Here is a 19,741-nt window from a genome sequence, read left to right as displayed (position 1 = left end):
GTAGCTCAACTGGGAAAGAATCTACCTGCAATGCAGGAGGCCCTGGTTTGATTCCTGGGTCGGGAAGGTCCCTTGGAAGAGCGCATGGCAACCCACTCCAGTATTTTTGTCTGGAGAATCCCCATGGACCGAGAAGACTGGCGGGCTACAGCCCCTGGGGTCACACAGAGGTTTATAGGACTGAGTGACTAAGCACAGCACCTCACTGCAAGCAGGTTCTTTACCGTCTGAGCCACCAGGGAAGCCCAAATAAAGCCAGCGAGAGCTTTTAAAGTTGTTCAGTTGAGCTTTTTGTCTTTTACTAGTGGCCAGGTCAGGGAACAGAATTGCAGCTTCCCTCTGGCACCCCCTGCCCCCCACATGACTCCCCACCCTTGCTCAGCCTTTGGCGGTTGGATGCTGAACCAGATGGCTGTAGCGCTCACGGATGGGTTTCCTCAGCGACATCTGCCTGTTTACAGGGCACCTGGAGCTTTACCTTTGGTGGACGCATGAGGCATTGTTTTAAGCAGGTACCCTTGTGATTAAACGTCATCGTTCTGCTAAGTGAAAGGTGGTTGAGATTTTTCTATGGGTTTTGGCGACATAAAGGGAAAGGCTAGCCTCCCTGTGTGCGGGGCCGGGATGGGCCAGACAGGAAGCCTGACCCCAGTCAGTAGCGTCTAGAGAGGATGCAGGAGAGGAAGGGAGCCCTCCCCTCTTAGGAAATGACTCTTTTACAACCCCCTCAGTGGATATCCATTGAACCACACTTGTTTACTTTTTCTCCTTTCCTTCCAAAATTCTGTTGGAAACGACAGAAGAAACATGAAAATATGAGCAGGCCCATAACTAATGGGGCTGAAAACTGAGAAAGGTGCTGCAGTGCTCCGGGCGCACTGAGGATGCAGTGGAATAAATAAAACAGATGGGATCAGATTGATGGTGAAACTACACGGCGTGGGAACTTATAACCCAACAGAGACAGAAGAGGGAGTAACTACGCAAATGAATTTTTCTTCACAGGATCCTGGACGATTCCCAAGAATTGACACTCCAGGGAGTGGCAGCAGAAGTGAGGAGGAGAGTGGTGGCCAGGAATGAATAGCCCTGAACCAGCTCTCGCTGAGTTTGACTCAGCGGGCTTGGTGGTAGGGTTCGCCTCTGCAGCAGAGCCCTTTAGTGGAGTTCTCAATAAGCTGGGAGATTTGTCCAGGCAGAATACCAGCAGGTGACTGTAGCCAGAAGTTGATGTTTTTGTCATTGAGGACCCCAGGTTTGTGTCCCTACCTTCCAAGGATTATTAGACTTTGTGCCTTGAGATGAACGCTTTTTGCTCAGCTCCCTTTCCTGCTCATTCCCCATTATTTTCACATGTGCCCAAGAAACCGTCTGCAGCGGGGAATCTGCATTGGTCCAGACCCCCATTTGTAAAGATGAGCAAGCAACCATGGGTCGTCAGGCATGCGAGAGGAAATCAGCAGGATGATCAAGGAGAAGTTAATACAGGAAATGTCTAATTCCTAGTCTCAGATCCAAGAGAAGGACAAGTCTGGAAAGCAGCAGCTGTTGAGGGAAAGGAGTTGTTGAGAAAAGGAGGCAATTGGAGACGTTAACCCTGGGGTTGTAATGTTAGACTGTGGCGGCTGGGGGTGGCACATGGGCTCGAGATTAAAATAGGAACCACATCAGACAGAAAATTAGTGGTCAGGAAAACTGAACCGAGGATTTCTTCTAAAATTCAAAGCAGAAGGTTTAAGAATTATAAAGAAGAATTGAGAGATGTGAAGGATGGGTCTACAAGAGCCTGTATCCAACCAACTTGAGGAACAGATGGAGAAGAAAAAGCAGCCAATATTTGCTGCTAAGATGCCATCAACAGTCAGATGCCTGTTTCCAAACAGCCTTTTTCTAAGGGAGCTAATTTCTCAAAAATGTCAGCGTTTTTTCCCCACAGCATGAAATACCACTTCTTCAGTACTGAAGTGGACACCCAGCCATCTCATTTAGAGATCTTCTGAATCACTTGACCATTCTTGTCATGCATAGTATCATTTTAATACAAAACTTTTTATACTGTTCTTTGAAAATAATTTCAAACATGAAAGTTGAAAGAGTAAGAATAATGGGCAGAACCCTCATATTTTATACACAGATTTGCCAGTTTTGACTATTAATAACATTTTACCCCTATATCAGTCCCCTTTTCTTTTCTGTGTATAAATGATAAATGTACTTTAAGATATTGGACAGCATGGTGCATGTATTGTAAACTACTGAGCTTTTTATAAAAGTGATCTTGACTTTTTCTTTTGCATCTTTAGACTTGGCAGTATGATTTGGCTGTTTGTTAAGAATATTAGGGTTTTATTTGCACTTTTTATTTGGTTAATTTAACCAACTTCCTCCACCTCCATTGAATCATGTTTCATTGAAGTTTAACTGCTTCCCTTATAAATTAGCTGGCAGCTTATGAGAGATGTGAGCTGCTTGAGTGATCATTCTCCATGACACATGAATGAATCCCACCAGCCTCTCCTAAATGTTAAATTCTGGGAGATTTAACATTTCTGTTGCCTTTAATTATGCTGACTGTCATATAATATGCAGTCTCCCATTATATGACTTTTTATTTCAGTGCTGTATCGTAGTGAAACCTTAATGTATCAACATTAAGCCTTCATTAAGGATTCAGACTTCACATTCAGCCACAGTTTGTGTATTTGCCAGTAGGGACAGCAACTGATAACTTATTCCTTTTTCTAGCAGCTGGACATTTCTTTTGATTTCCATTTTAAGATGGTCCTAATTTTAGAAGGGTTAAAATGTGGGAAAAAGTATATTAAGACAACTTTTACTGCAATATTAAAAGAGGAAGGGGCTTCCCAGGTGGCTCAGTGGTGAAGAATCCTCCTGACACGCAGGAGATGTGGTTTCAATCCCTGTGTTGGCAAGTTCCCTTGGAGGGGGAACATGGTAACCCACTCCAGTACTCTTGCCTGGGAAATCCCATGAGCAGAGGAGTCTGCAATGGGTTGCAAAGAGTCAGACACAACTGAACACACATGCACACAAAAGAAGAAATCTAGGCATATTCTGGTAGATTTTTTTTTTTTTTATTCCTGGCCCCGCCACCTCCAGAGTTTTTTCAATAGGTCTTGGAGAAGAAGGAATGAGCATGGGACTGAAATTTGTGTCTCATCTGTATGACTAGGTGCTTGGATATTGTAGATGCTGTATCATTAATTCCTTATAGAGGGGTCTTTGAACACAGAACGTTAAAACCAGCCGTAATTTTATTTCCCTCATTTACCGAACAGATATTGTGGGTGTCTTGTCAGTTGGGTCCTCTGGGAAGCACATGCCGGAGTGGGGTTAGAAGAATAACTCCGGGAACTAACTCGGGAGGTCGGGGAAGAAGGAGATGAAGCAGAAGTTATGGAAAGCCTCTGGATTGGGATGCAAGTCTAGAACCTGTGAAAAGAGAGGGAAGAAAGGATGATTGGGTGGTGCAGACTCCCTGCAGCCATGGGAAAGTTTTGGCCGGCCCGGCCGGAAGCTCTGGTGCAGAGCAGAACCGCTGGGGACTCTGTACTGACCAGGGATGGAGAACCTGCTTATCACTGCGGAGCTCAGTCCTGGACTGGCATTGCCTCAAAGTGGGTGGCCTCTGCTCGGAACTGAGGCGGATCTTCTGGACAGTCGCAGCCGGAAGTGGTCAATTGCCTGCTCTTCTGCACAGGTCTGTCGGGAAGGGAGATCTTAGTACTGTACCCCCCTTAGCCCCAAGAGTCTCTAATGTATCAGGCACTGTTTGCCTCTTCAGTCTGCTACTTGGTCTGAATGTGAATCTGCGCAAGTTGCCCAGCTTGCAAATTTTCTGTTGTTACTGTCTTTGAAAAAACAATAGTGCCTGTTTCATAGTGTTCTTGTGAGGAATGAATGAGTGTGTATCTACATAGAAAAGAATGGCTGCAAGACAGACTCTCTCCAGTTGTTCACCATTATGATCTTTTTTGTGGGTATGTGGTGACAGTCAAGTTGAAAAAGATCCCCTGTGCTTTATGGATTTTACCTTGTCATGGGAGACATATAAATAGACCAATATCTGAGCAGAGTAATTTCAGATAATGAGAAGTGCTGTTAAAACAGGATAATGTGACAGACTGAGGACAAAACATTTTTTGACCACCCAGAATTTTTTCTGCAGGAATGAATGAATGCATCCAGTTAACAAAAGGATGCATTGATGAACAGACTGATAACATGCGGGGCAAAATGTGTGTAATTGCTGATGCCTTGCAGAATTAAATGTGATTTAAAAATAAAGATTATTCAGATTGATGGAGAGTTTTGAAATCCAGTAGATACTCTTATTCTTACTTGGTAGGAAGAATTCATTTAGAAATTAGCATTTCATTTGCCTGAAAACAGAGAATAAGCTGAGATAGGAGCTGGCAAACTTTTTCTGTAACAGGCCAGACAGTAAATATTTTAGACTTTTCCTGGCCAGCCTCCTTCAGCACTGCTCAAATCTGCTGTCATAGCATCAAAGCTGCCATAGACAATATGTGAACAAACGGGCATGGTCGTGTTGCAGTAAAACTTTAAGAACACTGAAATTTGGATTTCATAGATTTTTTTCATGTATCATAAAGTATTATTCTTTTGGTTTTCTTTCAGCCATTAAAAAACATAAAAAACCATTCCTAGAGCCCATGGGTTGTCAAGAAAACAGGTGGTGGGTTGTATTTGGCTGCCCCCAAGAGAACATGGGAAATAACCAGTTTTCATTAATGGGATAAATGAAGCAAAGTACTAAACATTCACTTTTGAGGAGTTAACATTTCTGATTTTAGCTTATCACAGGTGGCCCTAAAGGTTTAGGCAGTGTGCCCGTTGTGTAAGTTAGTGACTCAGAAGCGTAACCTAGCCATATTGTCTATTTTTCTTGGACTTGATAAAGATGTAGCAATAACAGGTGCTCTTCTACATGATAAATCTAGTAGAAAATCAATTTGTAGTATTATTTTAGCAAAGCAAAAATGTCAAGAGATGGAACCGTTTAATATGTAAATATATGCCCTCAGTCTTCAGTATGTCTGATCTGTGTGAATAGCTAAAAGCTTCCTTGCCACCACCTCCATGCCCCCACACCCCCATTCTGCATGGTATCCATTTAATGGATGACTTAAACCAATCCCATATTCCTGGGACCAACTTAAATATTCAGTAATTAGCTTTTATAAACAATAGAGCAATGAATAATTTTGTTATCTAAATATATAATTATATAATATTTAACGTGTACTATATTTTATACATTTGCAGCTTTGTCTTTTGGAGAAGGAAATGGCAATCCACTCTAGTATTCTTGCTTGGGAAATCCCATGGACAGAGGTGCCTGGTGGGTGGGCTACAGTCTCAAAAGTGTCAGTCATGACTTACTGACTAAACAACAGCAACAAAGAATGTCTTTTGGGTAAATTTCCAGAAGGGGAATTAATGGATCACATATTATATATGCGTTTGTACTTTTGCCCTCCATAGTGCTTGTACTAATTTATAGCTAAATAAGTGGCTGTTCCCCTCTGAGTCCAAATGTGTTACCACATTTTCCCCCGTTCTGATAAGTGATTATGGCGTCCTGTTTTAGTAAGCTGCATTTCTTTTGTAATTGTAATTCATGTGGTTATGATCCACCAGTGTCTACTTTCATGAACTATCTCTTGGCCTTTGCTAGATTTTCTATTGGGGATTTTTTTTTAAAGAGCTCTTTAAGTATTTGGGAAATTAGTCCTTTGTCTTTGATAGTGATTGTAAATATGTATCTTTTAACATTGCTGTGGATTTTAAAAAGTAAAAAAATAAGCTTTAAAAATACACTACATTTAAGAAAATAGTTTTGTTTGCACTTTTCCTTAGATCTGGAAAATCTTTGGTTATTATGCCTGTATATTAGGTATATCTGCCTACCTTCCATTTTCTCTTTTTCCTCTTTCTGAGGCTGCCCTTGTTTTCACATGCCCCTCTGAGTCCTCTTTTCTTTCTCTTCTGGGACACTTGTTACTCTGTTTAGAGCCCAGCCTAATCCAGGACTGTCTTATCTTGAAACCTTAACTTCATTGCAGATACCTTTATTCTAATTAAGGTAGCATTCACAAGTTCTTGGTATACCGTTTGGAGTCTTCCCTGGAGGCTCAGTATGTAAAGAGTCTGCCTGCAATGCAGGAGACCCAGATTTGATCCCTGGGTTGGGAAGATCTCCTGGAGAAGGGAATGGGCAACCCACTCCAGTATTCTTGCCTCCAGAATTCTGTGGACAGAGGAGCCTGGTGGGCTACAGACCATGGAGTGACAAAGAGACAGATGCGACTGAATGACTCACACTTTCACTTTCATACATTTTTGAGGAACACCGTTCAACCCACTCTATTGACTCTATTTATCTTTTTTTTTTCTTATTTATCTTTTTTGACTATCTTTTTTTTTTCAGGAAATTATGTTGATTTTAAGAGTTATATTCCTAATGTTTGCTCTGAATATTTAATGCTCTTGAAATATATTTTCAGTTCCTCTCAAAAGGAAAATGATTCTGTTGTCTTCTGCCATTCTGGGAGTTGAAATGGCATGCAGCTGAGAAATTGTAAGGCTGAATTTTTATTTCTTGCTGCTCCGTAACCTTTTGATTAAAAAAAAAAAGTCTACATTTTGTCTTATTCCTTTTTTCATGTTTCAGGCATAAATTACACACCAAACTAACTTGTTTCTGGGTTAGATGGTACCAGTGAACATCAAACTCTCTTTGTGTTTGAATTCCAGAGGCATGAACCCATAAAAGCATTCCTGAGTGTTGTCTGTAGATCATGTGGTGGTAACATCATTAGTATAGAACAGAAATGAGTATATATAAGCTTTATAACTCTGGTCAAGTTTTACGTTTTTCATTTAGTTACCTCCTAGAAAGTTTGAAATTTCAAAGGTGTCAGCAAAAATATTGATTATGAATAGGTTTTAGGTTTATAATGATACATGATATTATGCACTTGCTAGTTCCACAGTCCCTTTGTCTCAAAATTGAATATAAAAACTGTCTGCAGAGTAGATTTATTCATACTGATCCTGTTTTCTTGCAAAAATCCTTAAACACATCAAATAATATGTAGACTGAATATATTAACATGAGGTTGTAAACTATATTTTTAAGGTTACAGTTATAACTTTTTAAGTGTGATAAAATATCTTCCCTTTTACTCTCGTCAGTAAAGTCTGTCATTTATCGTACTAAAGCCTTTATGACTGAGCAAGTGACAGGCCTTTTGCTGAAGCAATACCAGATCTCACTGAGAGTAATTCAGTCCCCATCCTGGCAGTTTTTCCCAAGCTACTTCAGTGTGTAGGTTTCATTCTCCATTCAGAAACAGCATAGTGGTGGCACTGAGCTTGGTAGCTTTGTGTAGTTTTCCTTTATTTCCTTACTTTTGGTTCATTGCTTGTAAATTCTCAGTTACCATCAATTTCTTCAGCTTTGCTTGTTACAACATAAATAATTATAAAAAATTAAAAGAAGTTAGAAGGTGCTTGGGGATCATTCTTGCCTAATCTTTTCTGTCTTAAAAATGATGAAACTACGTAGAAAACTGAAGTCTACATAGAAGAGTGAAGTCTACGTAGAAAAGTGAAGTGACTTGTCAGAGACTGAGTCATTTATTACTGGTGAGGTCTCAAAAGCTTGAGATAGCAACCACGTTGTTCTTTGCACTGCTTTTACTGCCTTTTAAGTTGCAGTCACTACATAAACCTTTTTTGAATGTAATGTGAGCTTTTAATCTCAGCAGAAATAAAGTATTCCTTACTTCAATGTTTATTTCTAAGATATACTCAAAATTAGCTCAGTTTCAAGCTATACTTGGTAATTAAGATTCTTAGGTTTATCATCAAAGTCTGTTTCAAAGAGAAGAGTCATTCTAGCTATTTCAAAATACTGCAAGAATATAAAGACTGAGAGAGAAGTAGGAGCCTCATCATCAAGATAGTAATCATTGTGATATATTTCTTCCAAGTCTTTTTTGTCTCTACATTATATTCATTCCAGTCAATAGTGTCAGTTTTGTTCTTTGCTTTTTAACTGATTATAAGCATTTTCCTTTTTATCAAGTTTCCTTTAAAAGGATCATTTTTTTAACGGATGTGCACAATTTTGTTGTTTGGTATACCATCATTTGTTTACCTCCCCCTCTTACAAAAGCTGAACTCTTTGGTATAAATCATGCTTAAATTAGATCATTGAATATATTTCTTGTTCGATTTGGTGACTTATTAGCCCAGGACCCCTGCCTGTTTAGGAAGGCAAGGTTGGTAGCTCTTGGGTGTGGACTGCCGGAGAAATGCTGTTACAGTGACCTTTGTGGCCCAAGTCCAAGTCCATGTTTGCTTTTGCACATGCCTACTACTTTGCTTAAAGTCCTTTTGCAGCTTTAATTAGAGAAAATGATGTTTTAATTGGCATGTTCTTGATCACCATGTTTTTCTTGGTTCCAGTAGTTCAGGCCTTATCCTTGCTTTAGGAACAGGTTGGAGGAGAGGGGAAGTACTACCTAGTGATATGCTTTGATTGCCAGATACATTTTGACTTCAGAAACATTAAAATGAGGGAAGATGTGTGTCTTAGAACCAAGGAAATAGAATCTGAAACATTATACTCATTGAGTGTGTTAGGTGTTTTCTGCTTTCTTTCTAGAATTATATGAGGTATCAATAGATACTATTCTTCCCATTTATAAATGAGGAATTGTATTACAGAGAAATGGAGTGACTTGCTCATGACCAGTGTAATTGAACATGGTAGAGCCGGACTTCAAGCACACATAGCTTGACTTTATCACAAAAATGCCGTGAAATGTTAATCTACATTAGCTTTTTTTTGTTTTTAACTTCAAGCTAAAGAAAATCAGTCAAATGGCTGTTTCTTTTTGCTTGCTTTCATACACCTAATGGACTCTTGTTTTAAAGAAAGATGAGAGTAAACAAAATGAAAATGAGTGCCTGAAACCTTTTGACCCAGGGGTGTTCTGTTAACATTTGTATGTACCGTGTTGCCCGTTCTGGATGGGGGCAGCCCTCAGCCTGTACCCAGTGTGAAGGGTCTGCCCCTGAAGTTGTACAACACCTTGTGGGATGGAGAGTTTTCTGCCTGAAATGCCAGTAAGGGTGTCTCTTGACCTGCACTGGTGGTGTATATTGAAGAACAGGGGGTTTGGAGTGAAGTGTACCAGGGTTCCTGTTCCAGCTCTGCCGTTTCCTAGTATGGTCTTGAGCCATTAATTTAACTCTTCTAAGGCTGGTTTTTTTCATTTACTTTATCTCATTGTTTCCGCTCCTCCAAGTAAGGTAGCTTTAACATTTTCCCCTTCTATGTGGAAATTCCTTATTGGCATTCTAGATGCAAAAGGAGCATAGTTACAAAGAAAGACCATGTGCACACTGTCTGCTCTTAGGCAAGTTGTGCCATGGTGGTGGCTCGACCAGGACTTCTTTTAAATCATTTTTTTCTTTCCAGTTTTTTAAAGAACATCATCGTAATCCATGAGTTGTAGTATTGCAGCACAGCTGCCTGTGTCTGTGAATGTGTGCAAAAAGTGTAATATTTTCACACATACAGATATGTACATAGTTAAGTTGCCAATAATATTCAGTATTATTGAAACGGCATCTAGAAGATGTTGTATTTCTCTTTCTAAAATGGTTTTTATTTACTTACTGTTATTGGCTGTGCCGGGTCTTTCTGTGCAGGCTCTTCTGTAGTTGCAGTGAGCAGGGGCTACTCCGGATGCGGTGTGTGGGCTTCTCATCGCGGCTGCTCTTGTGCGGCACGGGCTCTCGGGCACGTGGAGGCTCAGGGGTCGTGGCTCATGGGCTGAGCTGCTCCACGGCATCTGAGCTTTTCCTCCATTAGGGAACAAGCCAGTGAGTGTCCCCTGCTTTGGCAGACCGATTCTTTACCAGTGAGCGACCAGGGAAGCCCTGTATTTCTTTTCAAGTCAGTACTTGGTAGAGCTCTTTTTGTATTAAGTTTCCAGTTTTTAAGTAGGTATTCAGTTTATATAAATTAATTTTGTAAATGTATATGACATTCTTTATTCTTACGCTGGACTTAGAGCTATTTTATGTTGACTTTTTATTTCAAATGTCTTGATTTAGGGTGACGAGAACAATTTAAGATGTGACAAGATGTGCAAATTAGCTATTTTGGGTTATTTCTCAAAGAGAAGGAAGCTTCCATTTTTTCAGGCATCTCAAAAATTCTTTGGGTAATAAGTGACTTCTTAGACTACCTATAGTAAAACGTAACAAGCTAAGTTACTTTGATATTGATGATGTACATATATTAGGCAACTTACCTTTTTTTTTTTTTGTCATTTTTAGGATTCTGAGTAACAATAAAATATCCGAGCTGAAGAATGGCTCATTTTCTGGGTTAAGTCTCCTTGAAAGATTGTGAGTATTCTTTTATTATCATCTCTTATTGGTATTTTGTTTACTACATTTCCAATGTAAGTCTGTTACTAAGCTATCAACTTTTCAAAATAAAATTGTTTTCCCAATCATGAAACATCTCAGAATTTTTTTTTTTTTTCCAGAATTGAATTTTAAAAAGCAATACATTAAAGCAGAGGAGGGCAAGCTTTTGGTAAGGGCCAGATATTAAATAATTTAGGCTTTGTGGGCCGTACGGTCTCTGTCACTGTGACCCAGTTATGCCACTGTCTGGAGAAAGCAGCCGTGGACAGTGCATACATAAATCAGTGTGGATGTAACTTTGCTTACAAAGATGGACTCTGCAGCATAGTTTGATGACCTGTGGCTTTTATTTTATTTTTTTAATTAATTAATTAATTAATTAATTTTTGACCTGTGGCTTTTAAAGCCTCAGTGCTGTTTTGAAATTCTGTCATGAAATGTGTGTACCTTTTAAGTTAGTTCAGTAGAATTAAAAAAAAACCTCATCCAAGGGGAAGTACTTTTGTATAAACTTACTATTTTATTCAGCCATCTTTGAATATGATCCTTTTGTTTTGCCTAACAGTTAGGTCTAGTTTTGCTTCTGACCCAGATGTGTGACAGGTATCACTTATTTTTTGCCTTGGTGATTTTGCACAGTGGATCTTTAATTTGCTTGTGTGCTGAATGCTACTCTAGGATCATGTTTCCAGTTCCCATGTTACTCATACCCTTCAGATAACGTTTCAGATACAGCAGGGAACTGGTCACACAGTGAGCATCTCCGTTTCTGTTGGATAACAGACTTTCCTCATTTTCTTAGTTCTCATTTCTTCCCTTTCTCTATTTCCGTGTGGCCTTTCCTTGACCATTTCACTTGGTGTCTTCTCCCACAACTGATTCCCACAGGACTTTATTGCTTTCATCTCAAATGTGTTATTTAAGCACATAGCATCTAAAATTCTTTGTCTTTTTGGATATGTCTCTATTCCTTTCATTGAGATCAAATGTCTTTAAATTAGGTTATATTAGGGCCTTCCAGCTCCCCTCTACTCATTTACATATGCATATATAGCAATGTGTTTACATTAACCTAACAGTGCATTCATGTGTGCATATAATTGTGTATATACACACATATGTGTACACATACACACCTATGAAATGATCTTTACACAGTAGTGCTTAATTCTCAGATTTTTTTTTTTTTCCTGTTTTCATTTGAGGCTTCCTGTCTTGTTCCACATTGTCCATTTGCTTCCAAGGATGCTAGCCGCACCTCGTGTCCAGGCCTTTCCTTGAGAGAACCATCCACACACATTTCATGGTCACTGGTCCAGGAATGGGTATCTGACCCAGTTGAATCCAGTTGAGTTTTGCTTGGGGCTTTGGGGAGAGGCATTTCCTCCCCGTCCTCAGAAGGATGGTTGTACTTCTGGTACAGAAGCCGCCATGCTGCGGGCTTGGGCCAGAGCTGATGCACAGAGAGTGGGGTCTGCCCGTTGGGTGAGCGGAGGGGAGCTGGCACGACCTCCCTAAAGCGGGACTCCCTCTGGACTGTTAAGAGTCGTAAGAGGCGGCGTGATCCTGTTTAGTTTTCTGTTACTTGTAAGAAAAGTCATCGTGCCTGACGGATACCCTGTCTCCCACGGCACAGTGTCAGGCCCTGTGTATGGGTGCTCAGTGAGGCGGGGTCTGCGAGGTTTGCCCTTTCCAAGGGAAGGGCGATGGGCACTCCAGGGTGCTGTGGTGGGCCTGTGTTCAGAAGCACGAGTTACTTGTGGCCCCAGGATCGCTGTGGTGGTTCATGCACATCAGAAGTGTGGACAGCATTGTGGTACCGGGGGGTTTGACCTCAACATAGCAAATCCGGGGGTACACAATTCAGCCTGTGACAGTGATGTAGTGTTTTAGATTAACCCATGTATATTTTCCTTCCTTGTTTCCTAATTGCTCTGCCTCAGGAGAATGGATAACAGAACAGAAAAAAGGACTGTTCTGACCAGTGAGTTCCTGAAGTCCTGGTCCAAGTGTAGAAAAGAAGTTTCAAAAGATGTGAAAAATTATTCCTTACCTTGATGCATACTCTGTGGGCTAACTGGAGAGTTAGAGGGAGTGTAGGCAGAGCTTACATGTTGGTGGGTCCCCAGGAAAGGGCTCTGTCTTTGCCTTCCTCCCTGTTCCTACCTGGGATGAGGGGGAGACAGGGAAAAAGATCATGTGAAGTCAATATAAGGTTCTGGATCCAAAGGGTCATCTGAGGCCTCTTTCCTGGGGAAGCAAAATCCCAGATTTTCCAGGATCCAGCATGATGTGGAGCAGGAGAGCTGGTCGTGTAGCCACTGAAGTGTGTGGGCTAGGACCATCTTTCTAAGGGTTTATCGAAGGGTTTCCCCAGGGAGCGGCAGGATAGGTTTGGGGTTTGTCAGCAGAGAGAGGGCGCTGTCTCTGCAGAATCCTGCTGGTTGCCAGGAGGTACTTTATTTTATTTTATTTTTTGCCAGGAGGTACTTTAGAGGTGTCCTGGGCTGCTTCTGGGAACCCAACTTAAGACCGAGCTAGCTGGATAAATGACTTCTTGTTTGTATAAATGACATCATTTTCAAATCTTTCAAAAATTACCTGAAAACACTGTAGCAGACTTCTTCCTTTAACACTTCCCAGAATGGGATGTGGTGTAAAAAGCAAGTGGTAGGTCAAGGAATTATTCAGACTAGGGCCAAAACTGTAAAAGTCTGGCTTAAAATTCCTGTAGCCAGGCCATGCAGAATAAGAGATGGGCTTAGTAGCGCTGGGTAGGGTGCATGGGGTAGAATAGTAGGGGCTGGCTGGGTTGAACTAGCTAGCATGTGTGCCCCAGAGATGGAGTAAAACCTGCAAGGCAAGCCGTCTTGGCAGTTCTTTTGGGTTGAAGAGTGGATTTCTTTAAGAGGATTAGTTTTCTCTTTTTTTTTCCCACAAAGTAAAACTGGTGTGGGTGGACACACCCCTTCCTACAAACTCCATCTAGAATGGAACCTTTTTCTTTAGGCTTACCAGATTGTTCTTCCAAATGCTTGGTTTCCGTTTGGGAGCTTTCTTGTTTTCCATCATTTGTATTTGCTTTTGTCCCTCATAAGAAAGTAGCAGAGTGTGTGGTGTGTGTGCTTTTCTTTAAACATTTTTATTTGAATATAGTTGATTTTCACTGTGTTAGTTTAAGGTGTACAGCAAAGTGAATCAGTTATACATATACATACTCTTTTTTTTTTTTTTAGATTCTTTGGAGTTTTTCTTTAGGGCTTGGGGTTTTTATTTTTAGGACATAATACCTCTTTATGACATCTTGGAAACTAGTTTCCTAGTTATGATCTACTTTTTTAAAAGATTAATTTGCATTCTTTTAAAAGTGTGTGCCATGGATAACTGATGTAGATTGATTGTATCATGTTAATTAAAATCATTAAAAAGGTAAATGGTCTGATATCAAGGCTTGGTACAAGTATTGTCTCAATCATTATTCTTTCCTGAGTAGCTAATCTAAATTTGTTCAGCAGATATTTATTAATTGCCCACACTGTCTTAGGATTGGGATTGTTGTCAAAGGTCCTGTCTTTAAAGAGTTTTTGTTGTGATGGGGAGAAATAGAATAAACATAGCAAGCAAATTAATAGCATAAGTATAGGTCCCCCTGCTCCAGGTTCCATCCTGCATGGTATGGAGGACTGACTCTACTATACCATTTTACATGAAGGACTTGAATGTCTGGATATTGGTGTTTGTGGGGGTCTTGGAACTAAAGGAATGACTGTACTATGGGTAAACAAACATACAACAGGGAGTGGCATTTGCACACCTATGCACTATGTATGTGAGTTTTGTATGGTGATAGTGTGAAGGCCTAGAGCAAGTGATTGAACCTTGAGGAAAGAATATTATAGGCAGCCGGACTTTTAGGTGCAAAAGCTGTGCTGTGAAACGTGTTGCTTGTGTTTGAGGGGCAGCAAGGAGACCAAAGTGAGGCCAAAGACGTATTGGTGTGACAGATTCTAGAGGGTTATTGTAAGGACCTTGGCTTTTACTATGAGCTACTGTGAGCAGTAGTCATGTATGGATGTGAGAGTTGGACTGTAAAGAAAGCTGAGCGCCGAAGAATTGATGCTTTTGAACTGTGGTGTTGGAGAAGACTCTTGAGAGTCCCTTGGACAGCAAGAAGATCCAACCAGTCCATCCTAAAGGAAATCAGTACTGAATATTTATTGGAAGGACTGATGCTGAAGCTAAAGCTCCAATACTTTGGCCACCTGATGGGAAGAACTGACTCACTGGGAAAGACCCTGATGCTGGGAGGGATTGGAAGCAGGAGGAGAAGGGGACTGCAGAGGATGAGATGGTTGGATGGCATCACCGACTCGATGGACATGAGTTTGAGTAAGCTCCGAGGGTTGGTGATGGACAGGGAGGCGTGGCGTGCTGCAGTCCATGGGATCGCAAAGAGTCAGACACGACTGAGCGACTGACTGTCTTCCCAGCCCCAGAGGGGCTTCCCAGGTGGCGCTGGTGGTAAACAACCCGTTTGCCCGTGCGGGAGACAAAAGAGATGCAGATTTGATTCCTGGGTCCGGATAGTCCCTTGGAGAAGGGTATGGCAACCCACTGCAGCATTCTTGCCTGGAGAATCCCTTGGATGGAGGTGCCTGGCAGGCTTTGATTCATTGGGTCTCAAAGAGTCAGACACGGCTGAAGTAACTTAACGCGCACACACTGTACGCAGAGGATGCTCTGGCTGCTGGAATGAGGGGTTGGGATAAGGGGGAAGTAGGGAAGTGAATGAAAGTCACTCAGTTGTGTCCGACTTTTCGTGACTGTATGGACTATACAGTCCATGGAATTCTACAGGCCAGAATACTGGAGTGGGTAACCTTTCTCTTCTCCAGTGTATCTTCCCAACCCAGAGATCAAAGCCAGGTCTCCTGCATTGCAGGTAGATTCTTCACCAGCTGAACCACAAGGGAAGCTCAAGAATACTGGGGTGGGTAGCCTATCCCTTCTCCAGCAGATCTTCCCGACCAAGAAATCGAAACAGAGTCTCCTGCGTTGCAGGCAGATTCATTACCAACTGATATATCAGTTCAGTTCAGTTCAGTCACTGTCCAACTCTTTGCAACCCCATGAATCACAGCATGCCAGGCCTCCCTGTCCATCACCAAGTCCCGAAGTTTATTCAAACCCATGTCCATTGAGTTGGTGATGCCATCCAACCATCTCATCCTCTGTTGTCCCCTTCTCCTCCTGCCCTCAATCTTTCCCAGCATCAGGCTCTTTTCAAATGAGTCAGCTCTTCGCATCAGGTGACCAGAGTATTGGAGTTTCAGCTTCAGCATCAGTCCTTCCAATGAACACCCAGGACTGATCTCCTTTAGGATGGACTGGTTGGATCTCCTTGCCGTCCAAGGGACTCTCAAGAGTCTTCTCCAACACCACAGTTCAAAAACATCAATTCTTCGGCGCTCTCACATCCGTACATGACTACTGGGAAAACCATAGCCCTGAGTAGACAGACCTTTTTGTTCTTGAGCTATCGGGGAAGTGTTAAATCTAAGGTAATTTAAAGCCCATAATCTCTGTTTAGAGACTAGTGCCCTCATTTGGACTGGTGGTTGTCCAACTTTGTGTGCAGTAGAATCACTTGGGAGGACTTGATAAAGCACAAACTAGAGCTCCTGATGCTGTGTTGGTTTTTGAGGTGGCTGTGAGATGTCCAGGTATAGGTGTTGAGTCAGACTGCTGTGTATGCAATAGGGAACTCAAGGGAATGGTGAGCTTGGGCTGCAGATACAGTTGTGAGCAGAGAGAGGGGTGGTGATGATTGCCTCAGAGAAAGTAGTTGTGGCACCCAGGCTTTAGTTGCCCACGGGGTATGGTATCTTCCCAACCCAGGGATCGAACCTGCGTCCCCTGCATTGGCATGCAGATTCTTATCCACTCTCCCACCAGGGAAGAAAGACTTAGCTCTTTTAACAACCATTAAGATAGTCCTTTAATTTTGTTTATGCAATTCTTGTGTGCCTTTTCATTTATATTTTAATGAAGCAACAGTCAGATTTAGCTGTATATCCCCAACTTAAACTCATGTTCACTAGGGAAGTTGTGGGTTGGTAAAGGCAGGGAGGAGGAGGGCAGTATTAAAGAATTTGACTATAAATATCTTTTGGCAATGCCTGATTAATATGGCTATTATTAAATATTATATAATATGTCAAGGATTTTTTATTATTGAAGAAAAAGTGCATCTTTAAATCATATTATAGTCCTTGGTTATTCATGAGAGGTATTTTGTAGAAACACATGCAGTACATCATTGACCATAAATTTATGTACTGCTTTAGCTAAATCACTTCCTGTTGTAGATACTCTTTAAAATCTGATAAACGAAACATATGTTTTAAAAAAAATAGAACTGACATCGTATATTTCTTTTTGCAGAACTTTTTTGCTTATATAGGTCAAAAACATTGATTCAGTTTTTTCCTAAAATCATATTTTTGCAATAAAGAATTGGGGTCAGTTGTGGCGGGGGGCTGGGGCAGGGAGATGAGAACTAATAAATTGAGCCTGAGGACTAGTTGTAATTCATGGGACTAAAAATAGTGGGAACAAAATTTGTTTTAAAAATTTCAACATACAGAAAATTGAAAGAATGATGTAGTAATCTCCCACATTACCAATTTACCTACTCAGTCATTAATAACAACATGCCATTATTGTTTTCCTTTATATTGGAGTGCGCCTACATATACATGTTTGCTGAATTATTTGAAAGTCAATTGCAGACATCATGACCTTCTACTTTTATTGAGAAATATTAGTGCTTATGCTGTGAATATCCTAATGATTTTGTGGCTAGCTCTAATTGACTGAAACGGCTCTATGGTGAAGGTCAGGTAGTGTAATCCTGTCTCTCAGCCATGGTTGACTTTTCCATCCATTTATCATCTGTCTCAGCCCGTTCTGGCCGCTGTAACGAGATGTCATGAGCTGGGTGGCTCATGAACAGCATCTCTCAGTTCTGGAGGCTGGAGTCCAGGATCGAGGCTCTGGTAGGTTTGGTGTCCGGTGAGGGCCCACTTCGTACTTGGCCGTCTTTTTGCTGCAGTCTCTCTCATGTGGTGGGAGGGGAAGCGGGAGCTGTTTGAGTCTCTTTTTTACAAAGGCATTAACCTCACTCATGAAGTCTCTGCTCTTAATGACCTATCCACCTCCCAAAGACCCCATCTTTGTGGAACATAAAATCTGAGTTCTGATTAATGAAATACTTATTAAGTAATGGTAACCAGAATTGACCCTATACTATGTTTAAAGAATGTTTCCTATCTTTATAGAATTGCAAGGTACTTGGGGGTTCAGTTTTATTTAGAAGAACCTGGCTCTGATTTGTAGGGTGGGTGGAGTGGGATTGCAATTTTGCTGCTAGCTTGCAGAAGAATATTTAATGCATAAGGTTGGGAGTGAGACATGGAGAAGGCAGAACAGGGTTTGTCGGCGGATGTTTATGTGCCCAGGATTCACTGGTTGTGCCTCCAGAGAAGCGTTCTTGAGAATTTCTGGTCAACCTCCGTCGCCTGGTATGAAACAGAATGGAGAGCGCAGGAAGCCAGTGTGGATGGCACCTGGGGAGCGCTGGGTTTGTAGCAGGGGCTGACCAGTGCTGTGAGGGGCAGAGGGCCGCTTTCATCAGGCTGTTTTGTGAAATTGCCAGGAAACATGCCTACGAACCAGTCCTAGTGGTGCAGCTTTGTCTATATTGATAGTTAGAATGAGCCATTAAGGAAGAAGAGCATGTTATGAAGTAGGCCATACAACGGTGAGTTTTCATCAGCCTATGTCAGTAAAATTGAATGTGCCTCCCTCACTGGATGACAGGAAGCACATGGATCTGAGTCCACTGCAGTAAGACTTCCTCGGTGTCCTTTTCTTCAGCACCAGTAGACCAAGCAGGTCAGATGCTTGAGGAAGTGAACTGAATATTTTTCTGTTGAGTAGTTTAGGCTGCTTCTCACAGGCTAGACTGCCCATGATAGGGCAGGAGTGACAAATGATCCCAGAGACATGTCACCTCAGTGTTGTGATAACAGGCGGCACCAGTGGTCCAGGATCTGCTTTCAGGAAAACTTTATTTCTCAAATAAGTAAGGTACTAAAGGACCCGGGAGGTACACAGTACCCTGGGTTTGTATTGCCCTTTGCTCTGCATTTCTGCATTGTTTCACCAACTGCGTGTGTGCGTGTGTGTGTGAGGGGGTGCTGTGGGTGGGTGTAAGTCACTTTAGTCTTGTCCAACTCTTTGCGACCCTATGGACTGTAGCCCATCAGGTTCCTGTGTCCATGGGATTCTCCAGGCAAGAATACTAGGGTGGATTGCTATGCCTTCCTCCAGGGATCTTCCTGACCCAGGGATCAATCCTGTATCTCTTATGTCTGCTGCATTGGCACGCGGGTTCTTTCCCACCAGCGCTCCCTCGGAAGTCCAATTATGAGAATAATGATGGATATTTAGGAGGGTTGATGTCAGAAGCTCACACATACATGGAAGGGGGAATGTTGCCTTTGTTTGGGAAAGACTCCCAGGTGAAGAGAAGTTGGGAGGGTTTCTGTTCACAGTCTGACCTGAGGTGCTCTGAGAGATGACCTGAGGCCACACAGGCCTCCCGTGGACAAGGTTATGAGTGAGTCCTGATGAATGGGCCCACTTTGGGTGTGTAGTAGAGTTGAACTGCGGGCCAGCCATTGGCTGGCCTGTGGGAAGTAGGCCACGAGGATTGCTCTCTACAGATGTTAGCTGGACGCTAGTGTGGGGTGACTGGAGAGTTTCAGCTGAGCCCAAGCAGAACCTTTGAAAGTGAAAGTCGCTCAGGTTTGTCCAACTCTTTGTGACCCCATGGATTATACAGTCTGTGGAATTCTCCAAGCCAGAATACTGGAGTGGGTATCCTTTCCCTTCTCCAGATCTTCCCAACCCAGGAATTAAACCCAGGTTTCCTGCATTGCAGGTGGATTCTTCACCTGCTGAGCCACAAGGGAAGCCCAAGCAGAACCTTCAGTGATAGGCCAAATCTGCCCTAGAGGAAGGCTCTGGCTGTGATGCTCACTGCTGCCCCTAGTGGTCATGTGCTGGCATGGAAGGGCCAAGCATCAGGGGAGAATGGGGATACAGCAGCCCCCGCCCCATCCGAGGTTTCGGTTTCCACAGTTTTATTTACTCATGGTCAACTACAGGTGGAAAA

General features: G+C 42.0%; 1 protein-coding gene across 3 annotated transcripts in view; it reads left to right on the top strand.

The window, feature by feature from the left end:
- ADGRA3 (adhesion G protein-coupled receptor A3) overlaps positions 1–19,741 on the top strand; it is a 124,400-nt gene that overhangs the window by 23,887 nt on the left and 80,772 nt on the right. For all 3 annotated transcript variants that reach the window (XM_043870819.1, XM_043870818.1, XM_043870821.1), the window contains exon 2: positions 10,405–10,476. In XM_043870819.1, the coding sequence (XP_043726754.1) occupies positions 10,405–10,476 (72 nt within the window). The remainder of the gene's footprint in view (positions 1–10,404; positions 10,477–19,741) is intronic.

The sequence above is a fragment of the Cervus elaphus genome, chromosome 17 (genome assembly GCF_910594005.1).
Source record: "Cervus elaphus chromosome 17, mCerEla1.1, whole genome shotgun sequence".
NCBI classification, from domain to species: Eukaryota; Metazoa; Chordata; class Mammalia; order Artiodactyla; family Cervidae; genus Cervus; species Cervus elaphus.
This window is presented reverse-complemented; position numbering and strand designations above follow the sequence as displayed.